Genomic DNA, 9253 nt, shown 5'->3' on the forward strand with positions numbered 1-9253 from the left:
TGTACAATGGTAGGTAAATGTTCTTAATTTATATATTAACAATTTAAAAAAAATGAAATTAAAAACTGGCAACATTTATGTATTAGATAAAAATCTCATTTTCGTCACACAGCTTCTAGTGTTTTGTTAAGATAATTATCTATCGCTTATTTATCTTTCGCATTGCCATGATCGATTGAGCGTGTGTCTGTCTGTATGTGTGTGTGTTAGTGTTTTGTTTTTTTCTTCTTCTCGCGAAACACGAAGAAACAAAATGACCTCATATCAACACAAGGTAATGCGCAGGCGCATCGAGCGGTCGTCTATGTTCAGCTGCATCCCCGTCTGCACCGCGTTGTGTGTGTGTGAAAGAGCAAATCAAAGAGCGAAGTTACGACATGAAACACATCCGTAACAGGTTACCTGTTAGATAAGATTGTCGACGTTGTACGAGGGTCTAAACATGTCCCTCCTAGACAGCATTCTAGACGTTTGTTGGTTGCTGTTATACTTGAATGCAGCCATGGCGACTGATGCTAGTCTCAGAGAAGGTGAGTAGCAAATGTCTACACTTATCATCATCATCATCTCTAAACTAAATTCTCTTAATTCTTGCATCTATTTCAATGCTTTTACGTTCGTTTTTCTCTCGCATCATCCCCATCCTCTTTAAAAAATTAAATAAATAGAATTATTTAAATCGCCTTTAAATTCATTTTTAAGCTTTATTTTTACTTTTATAAAAGAATTAAAATAATGAAAATTAAATTTTCTTAAATCTACTTTACATTTCCTTAGATTATAATTATTTTTATTAAATTTTATCGCTTTAAAAAAAAAAAAAAAAACTTTATAAAAATTAATGATATTCTGAATTTTTATTTCTTGTTAAATATTTATTTTACTTATTTATTTTTTCTCATTTTTTTCTATTATTTTTTTAACCCAGGTAAAACACTCAAAATTGGATCACGCGAAGAAAATATCCAATTTGTCTTTCTGTGTGTATATATATATATATATATATATATATAACATTAATATCTATATATATATATTAAGTATCCATTAAAATGTAGATATAAAAAATTAATTTAGAGAAAAATTAATTTCCTGAAAACACACATCATCATTAATTTAGTTAAAATGGAGTTTAATCTAATTAAAAACTTTTAATTTGTTAAAGAAAAGTTTAATAGTTAATTTTATTCAAGAATTTAAAAAAATTGTATACAATAAAAATGTATTAAATAATAATTAATAATTCCTATTTTTAAATCTAAGTAATTATATTTAATGTAACTTTTTTCGTAGACATAATTAACGGTTTAATTAATTTATTTGTAAATTTTTTAATTAAAATTAAGTGCGATAGGTTTTAAATAAGTTATATTTTTATAAGGAATAAATCAGAATTTATCTTTTATTTCGAGGTTTTAAAACAACATTTTTATTATTGTTTTTTTTTCGATTTATTTAGTTTGATTCTTTAATAATTTTTTAAAAAATTTTAAGTTTTAAATTTCATAATAATTAGTAAATTTGTCATCGTTTTATTCCCATTTTCTTCTTCGTATTGGAAATTTAACTTTAATGCCAATTAATTTTTATGTTTATTTTTATTATTATTGTTTTTTTATTATTTAAATTAAATTTTTTCATCGTTATACTGAATTTTTTTATGGTAATTTTCTTCAGAACAAACGTGGTTAAGACGTTAAAAAAACAATTTTCTAAACTAAAATAACTTATTTATTGTTTATTTTCCTATGATTTTTACAAAGAAACTTACTTTAGAAAACAAAAAAATTCTCCTACGATGTCATAAATTTTTTACTTTACATGAAAACAAAGCACTACACGAATATAAACAGAGTTCCTGCTAGCGTGCTTCACTGCGTTACTCTTAAGTCATGCAGCGAAGGAGAAACCTCAATCAATAGAATGACGTGTTTTTAACCAAAGAGTAACTGAATTTAGTAATTTATGGTTATATCATACTAAAACCCGCAATTACCATTAGTAATTAACTTAAATTTAAACTTCAAACTGATTTATCTAATTTTAACTCCATACGTTTTAACTTTTTGGCTTTTAACGTATCAATTTACTCGATTCTTAAATGTCCATCTTCTTTTTTTTTGTGTGTGTATCCTCCACTTTCTCTTTTCTGAAACGGAATTTAATTACTTTTCCTCAATTCTACAATTTATTTCGTATATATATGAGACTCCTGCGCGCTATTTTTCTTAAGAAAAATATCTTCTAACTCCTAAATTATAATTAGAAAAGCTGAATTATCGTTAGAGATTAACTTGTCTCCACCATAGAAAGCAAACTTTTCGAGTTTTAACCAAAATTTTAAACATATAACTGCGAATTTATTCACTTGACAGGTTTTTTTTACTTGATTCTTTTTCTATTAAACAGAAAATTCCTTCGTAGCTACAACTTTGAGTCATAAATGATTAATTTTGCAATGTTAATAAACAAGAAACGAATATAACTTTTTAGCATTTTTATCTTCTTTGTTCATTTTCCTAATCATTTTTAACGTGTTTCAGTTTTTTGCTTAATACCTCGAGCTTAATTACATTAAAAATACTCCAGAAAATAAATTATCCTCATCAAATGCTTCATGTGTATGATAAGTTTGGTTAATGAAGAATACTTTAAAAATGGAAAATAAATTTGATTGAATTAAAAAGCGGGGGGGGAGAGTGATTAAACTTAAATGAAGCACGTATCTTTCTCTTCTGTTACACAAATCGAGTACAAAATAAAAGTTTTCTTCCTGTCGAATTATCTTATTCGTGCCTGGAATAATTCATGATTAAATAACTTTCATATCTCAGCCATGATACGTAAAGCGTGCTTCACTGCATAACACGCCAACATTGGAAAGTCAATAAAGTGTCGTTATCTAGAATTCATTCTCATTTTCGAAATATTTTTTCCACCCCTTCACAACATGAATATAAATTACCTTATCCTTAATAAAATAAAGTAGAATAACCAGTTCTTATCTGCAAATTATTAAAATAAATAATGAAAACTACATCTGCAGAAATAATATTCGCAAGATATCGACTTCATTAAACTCGCTAACCTTATTATTTTCACTGATATTGTTTTTCTTTACGCTTATTGATATTCTATATTCGTCGCTTCGGTGTGAAAAATAAACTTCTTTTTTTAGATCTTTAAAAAATATTATTAAAGTTTTTAAACGTAGATACACCTTACATTTATTATTTATATATTTTAATTTTTCTTCCTGCAGATAAAGTCTGCGATAACAGGTGGTTCTAACTGGTTATCTTAACTCTTTCAAATCCAATTAGAACTGGATTTCGAGTAGTTTTGATATGTAAATCTTTTTATTTAATTAACACTTACTAATACGTTCCACTAATGAGAAAACGAGGTTTTTGAAATGCATTTTGTAACTAGGGTCGTTGGAAAAGAAGTTCAAGATTGAGAACTAAACTACTTTTGATCAAAACTTGCGTTATTGTATACTCTGTCTGTAAAGCTGGAAGTTGAAATTTTAAAAATATATATATATTCTTCGTCCTAGCTCAATAGTGACCTTGCAGGTAGTAAAATCAATAGAAAAGAATGAATCTCTTTATCGAATACTCAGTTTTACGCATAAAATTAAACTTGTTTATAGTTTTGAATGCTGGCACTTGTATACGCTGTACAGTACATTCTTCCCCCCTCTCTCTTCAAATCTTCTTCGCGAATATAATTCTGATCGAGAATCTTATGCTCTATATAATTCCGTTATACTCCTAAAGAATCTTATCAATATTCCTTCTGTAAATTTATTATTATTTATAAAGTTCTGTTTACCTTTTACTTTATAATTCTGTTATATTTCGAGATATTACTAATATTTCCTCTTTAATCTGTTATATCCTTCGACAAAGGCTTACTTCATAATCCTTACTGATCCTCCTTACTTTTCTCTGTAATCCTGTTAGATCCTTCCAAAAAATATCACTAATGCTTCCTGTATAATACTGTTATACTCATCTATATCGTAACGTTTCCCCTATAATTCGGCACCAACCTAACTCGTTCCTCTCTATAGTATTTTTATCACTTCTCTACAACACGTCTATAAATCTCTCAAATTCTATATTGCTCTACAATCAAACACGAATGACGAGCGATAGAATGAATTATAAACAAATATTGAAACTTTAGGGAAGAGTAAAGATCATAATGATTTTGAGTCAAGAAGGAAAACTCTTCCAAGAAATGAATTCCAGCGAATAATTACGTGTAGAATTTTTATAAGTAATTCTGTTTACGATGGAGAAGTAGCGCTTAATAGAAAAACATTTATCTTTTGATAAATAAATTTCAATAATTTAAAAGATCTTTAAGAAGGAAAATTCTATCCACTTAATTTCAGAATATTATTTTCTCTTCTTTATAATTATTGAAGCTCGTTCTATCGTAAAATATTATTGTGTAATCATTCTACTATCTTCTTACTTTTAATGGATTGAATTTATTACTATAATAGATAAGAAATACTCTCTCGGCATGAAACAATGCAATTTATTCTTTAATCTGTTTGTTTATCCAAACTCAATTTTCTTTGTTTAATGTCTTGTAATCTAAAGGAAACGGCAAATACGCGAAGTTTTGGAAATAATAGCCATTAGAAAAAATCCTTAAGAAAAATACTCGAACTCATTTATACGGTAGAAAAGATATTTTAAAAGCATTACGCTTTGCATTTCCCCTACATTTCCATTTTAATTCTTACTCCACGATGAGTCTATATTTCTTTAACGAGGTATTTTTCTTTAAAAATACTTCTTTACATTTAACTACTTAATTAGAATGATAAATTTTTATTTTCTACACTTTCTTAAGCTTAAAAATTTAATTACTCAAACGTTGGTGAGGATGTCGGAAATAACTAAATAGAAAAGGTGATGCAACGAGTGGAAACTTTATCTTAACGTAGATTTCAATACACAGCTATTTTCAAAAATGAAATTTTTGTCTCCTACTCCGCTTTACATTTCGTTTTTTCGTTAAAAAATGCCACCAAAATTTATATTACAAGTTGCATTCTGATGTCATCTGTCAGAAGGCACTTTTCAATTAGAAGCAATACTTTTAGATACCTGAAATTACAATAGTGGAAATGCTTTAATGCAGCGGAGACACTACGAGAAAAAGGGTTCGAGCACTCTCAAATACAACATAATCATCATCAAGCACATTTATTCTAAATAGAACATTTATAGTATCTTATCTTCCACAGTAAGAATGGAACCGGCGTGATGGATCTCGAATGTATATACATCGCTCCTCCGTCGTAGCTAAGCAACGAACCTATATACGAAATTGAATAAAATATAAAAACTTCCATAATTCAAATATTATTTCGTGCCGTGTGACGTTTTTCTATATTTTAGAATCTCAGATTTCTTGCAAAAATACCATAAACTTCAAATAGATATAACAGTTTTAAAATCATATATACAATATATATATAGAACATATATTGGAAAATTATTTTCTCCCAGGTAACGAACACGGAACTATTTGCCTTCGCCTTTGTAGACTAATGAACAGCGGCTCTATTCCTAATCTACAAAAGATTATAGAATGGCCGTTTGTGGTAATGAATATAACTACTCGAAAACGTTTGTACGCTTTTTCTTTCTACCTCATTAAAGCGTTATTAGTACAGTTTTAATAATTTAGTGTTCTAATCTCTTGCAATTAAGTAAACCATCAAATAGTTAATGCAGTTTTTTTCACACAATAAAAATATTTTATAGTCATTGAAAAATTTCAATGTGTGAATCTCCTTAATGAAGCATCTTCTTCGTTCTTATTTAAATCTCTAATCTATTAAGAGCAATTAACGTTAAATCTCCGTAGATCTGAATATTATTTATCGTCGTTTTGCATTTACACATAAATATTTTAAAGCTGTTCTTCTTACATTTATATTTTATACTGATTTATAAACATGTATTCCACGTAAACTAAGTTATCAAAAAACTCCCTTTAGCAATAAAATATTTTTTTCGCAAATAATGAAAAAAGCCTGGGTTTTTTTATCGTGTGTTTCGAGTTTTAAAAAATAACAGTTTCGAAATATATTTTCTCATGCATCACAAAATTTCTTCAAAGAGCAATAATAATTCCATTACTCTGTATAGAGACATAAACTCGTAGCTTATCGTGTAGCCAGTGGAAAAATATGTTTTATTCATTCTTTATTCTCTTATTACAGCTGAAAAGGACAGATGTAACAAGACCGTCGACATCTATCAAGCAGTGTCAACTCCACCTGTAAGCGAGAAGAATAGAGGAAGACCGTTGCATTGTACTTATCGGATTCGTGTGAGACCCGCTCGGGAAGATTGGATCGTGTTCGTTAGATTCACCAGATTAAGAATAGGAATACCGGCAGAAGATAGAAGAAAGTGCATAGGAGGACACTTACAGATCGTAGACGGTTACAGAGATAGCAACGAAACCAATCGGAATTCTCCAGGTTTCTATTGCGGCGAAATCGATTCTCCCAAATTTTTCGTCTCCGAGACACCGTACGTCAAGATCGTTTTTCACGCTAATAACTACGGGCACGACACTTATCTACAGTTCGATGCCAACGTCGAGCAGCAGAGCGAAGTTCACGCTCGATACGGACAATACGCACAACTGTATCCTCACAGAAGAGGCTCTCCTATACCCGGAACATACTGTCAAAGAAAATTTCACGATTGCTCACCCGGCAGATGTTTCGTTCAATCTCCCGGTTTTCCAGGTATCTATCCACGTAATCTTCATTGTAAATATCATTTGAGAGTAAGCCAGAGCTTAGTGGGTTTGGATCTTACTACTTTCGACGTCGACGGACTCCGTTGCGACAATTTGCTCATGTGCTTTCCTCGACCCGTCACGAGAAATCAGGAGGAATGCCCCTACGATTACGTGCGGGTTTACGACGGGGCTACCGAAGACAGTTCCCTGATTGTTACGCTGTGTGGTAGAGGAAGATTAAAGTCGAATATCATAGCCTCGGGCCCCGAAATGTTGGTGGTCTTCGTCAGCTCGCCCGCTGGACCTCTGTTGAACACCGGCTTCCATTTCAAAGCCGACAGCATCTACGGAGCTACGGAATCTCAGCCTCTACAATTGAAGCATAAAAACTGTACGATAGAACGTCACTTGGGAGAAAATCAGCAACACGTATTTTCTAATTTACGCTCTTGGTATCCCGTTAACACCAGCTGCAGTTACAGGTTTCTGGTGGCGGAGGACGAGGTAGTCAGGATGGAATTTGTTTGGTTCCGAGTCGAGAGAGTCACTCTATGCGAAGAGTCGTTAAAATTGTACGATTCCTACGATGCTGATCCGGCTAAAATTATATCTAAAATCTGCGATATCAACCGTCCTAGGACGGATCCTCCCAGGTCTGTTTACGAAACTACCTCCCCCTCCATGTTCATCGAATTTTTTAGTAAGACGGGATCTCTCGATGGCTCTTCTTTGGGTTACGGATTCGAAGTGAAAGCTATCAATGTTGGCTCCAGAGGCTCTTCCTCCACACACTCTACCTGCAGCAGGACCTACTTATCGGAAAATGGATTGTCGGGACACTTCGGTATTACAGCTCACGACATCAACATCACCACACACTCCCAGCCTCTATGGTGCAATTATACGTTCCATGCGCATCGCTTGCCACACGGCAGAGTCAACGTAACCATAGCGTCTGGATTCCAGACGTTAACAGAAAATTGTGATCAATGTCAAGAAGAGCTGATTGTTATACAATTTGTGCAAGATAACAAAAATTCGATTTGTCTCTGCTCCATGGGCAGGAAAAAAGTTCATAGTGTCGCCTCACTCGGTCCTATATTGCACATGAACGTGAAAACAGAACCGGTTAGCGAGGGGCGCAACTTCTCTCCCAAAGACCGCCAGTTGGCAGAAATCGATTATAACTTTTATAGCGAAACGCGTTGCGGACACGAAAATTTAGAGCTAGATCTTCAAGGTGTCCTGGTTTTTCCACCTTTAGAAATGGACAAACCGTGCACCTCGGGTTGTACTCGTCAACTGTGGTGTAATTGGTTCATACCGGTTTTTCATAGGATGGACGTAGCGTTTCGACTCGATTACTACAACAGTCCGGGTAACTGTAGCACAGATTTGTTAACCATAGATCAAATGCAATACTGTCCCAAGAACGGGGTCAGGGATCGCGAATTTTTAGTAAGAAAAGAAGAGGTAACGGAAGTGGGTATTTCTATCCAAGTCCGCACGAAGAACGCCATCATGACAAATTTTTCTCTATGGTGGACTCAGCTGAAAGTCCTTCCTCCACCCTCGGGCACGGAATCTCTGTTAAGCTTGGAGAAAGATTGCGAATTTCTTTGCACCTTCTCCAGGACTTGTTTGACTAAGGAGCTGGTATGCAACGGTGTTCCGAATTGCCCCAACTTTAACACAGATTACCAGTTAACGATACGAAGGGATGACGAAGAATTTAGTCTGTGCGAGACCCAAGACGATCGTTTCCAGTTCTATTGGTGGATAGTCGGATTGGGTTTGGGTATCTGCGCCTGTGTCACGCTTTGTCTCATCTTTTCACTCTGTCGAAGGTGCCATGCCGGAAGAGAAAGGTTTTAAATCTATTTTTTGGACAACTTTTATCCTTTTATTGGGGTGAGTCACCGCTCTCTTTTATCCTTTGGTGTTTTATGGCCTTCTATGGAGGGAGGGCACGGAAGAAAATGCTCCATCACTACCCTGTTCTATTCCGAAGGACGCACTCTTCAAGACTGCTTCTAAGTAAACGTCTTTTCCGTACGAAGAGTCAAATTTCTATCTCATGTTGTTATATACCGTATATGGAAGAAAACATTTATTTCAAAAATTTGCTTTTGTGAAACGAACAAAACATAAAATTAATGTGAACGATTGCTCTTGTAACATCCCATGTTGTACAGTTTACATGAAAAATAAACACGTGTTACGTATTGTAATGTCGACTTTTTTTATAAATTTAAACTTTGTCGCAAACTTGCAAATAAAAAAATAAAAGATTTATTCATTTTCTCGTGTATAAATTTCATTTGTTAGATATTTTCTTAAATATTTTATTCTGGCGCAATCTTATTCTTATAAATTTTAAATTGAGTATAACTTTGCAAATTTGATTACGTTTAAATTCATTTTTCTTCGGGTTTATGTCTTTATATCAACAGTAGAAATTTGT

General features: G+C 32.6%; 1 protein-coding gene across 1 annotated transcript; it reads left to right on the plus strand.

Moving 5' to 3' along the window:
* The first annotated feature begins 277 nt into the window (after nucleotides 1-277).
* Nucleotides 278-9020, plus strand: LOC136977603 (uncharacterized). The gene is made up of 2 exons (XM_067273130.1): nucleotides 278-530; nucleotides 6257-9020. Exons 1-2 carry the CDS (start codon nucleotides 443-445, stop codon nucleotides 8662-8664), a joined length of 2496 nt encoding a protein of 831 aa, XP_067129231.1. The 5' UTR covers nucleotides 278-442; the 3' UTR covers nucleotides 8665-9020.
* The last annotated feature ends 233 nt before the right edge of the window (nucleotides 9021-9253 follow it).

Source organism: Centruroides vittatus, unplaced genomic scaffold (assembly GCF_030686945.1).
Source record: "Centruroides vittatus isolate TY-2023 unplaced genomic scaffold, ASM3068694v2 contig_461, whole genome shotgun sequence".
Lineage (NCBI taxonomy): Eukaryota > Metazoa > Arthropoda > Arachnida > Scorpiones > Buthidae > Centruroides > Centruroides vittatus.

What these genes read in the sequence shown, in the direction of transcription:
- LOC136977603 (XM_067273130.1), top strand. Translation starts at nt 443, where the DNA reads ATGTCCCTCCTAGACAGCATTCTAGACGTTTGTTGGTTGCTGTTATAC. An exon ending in TGATGCTAGTCTCAGAGAAG is followed by an intron (nt 531 to 6,256) that starts GTGAGTAGCAAA and finishes CTCTTATTACAG; the next exon opens with CTGAAAAGGACAGATGTAAC.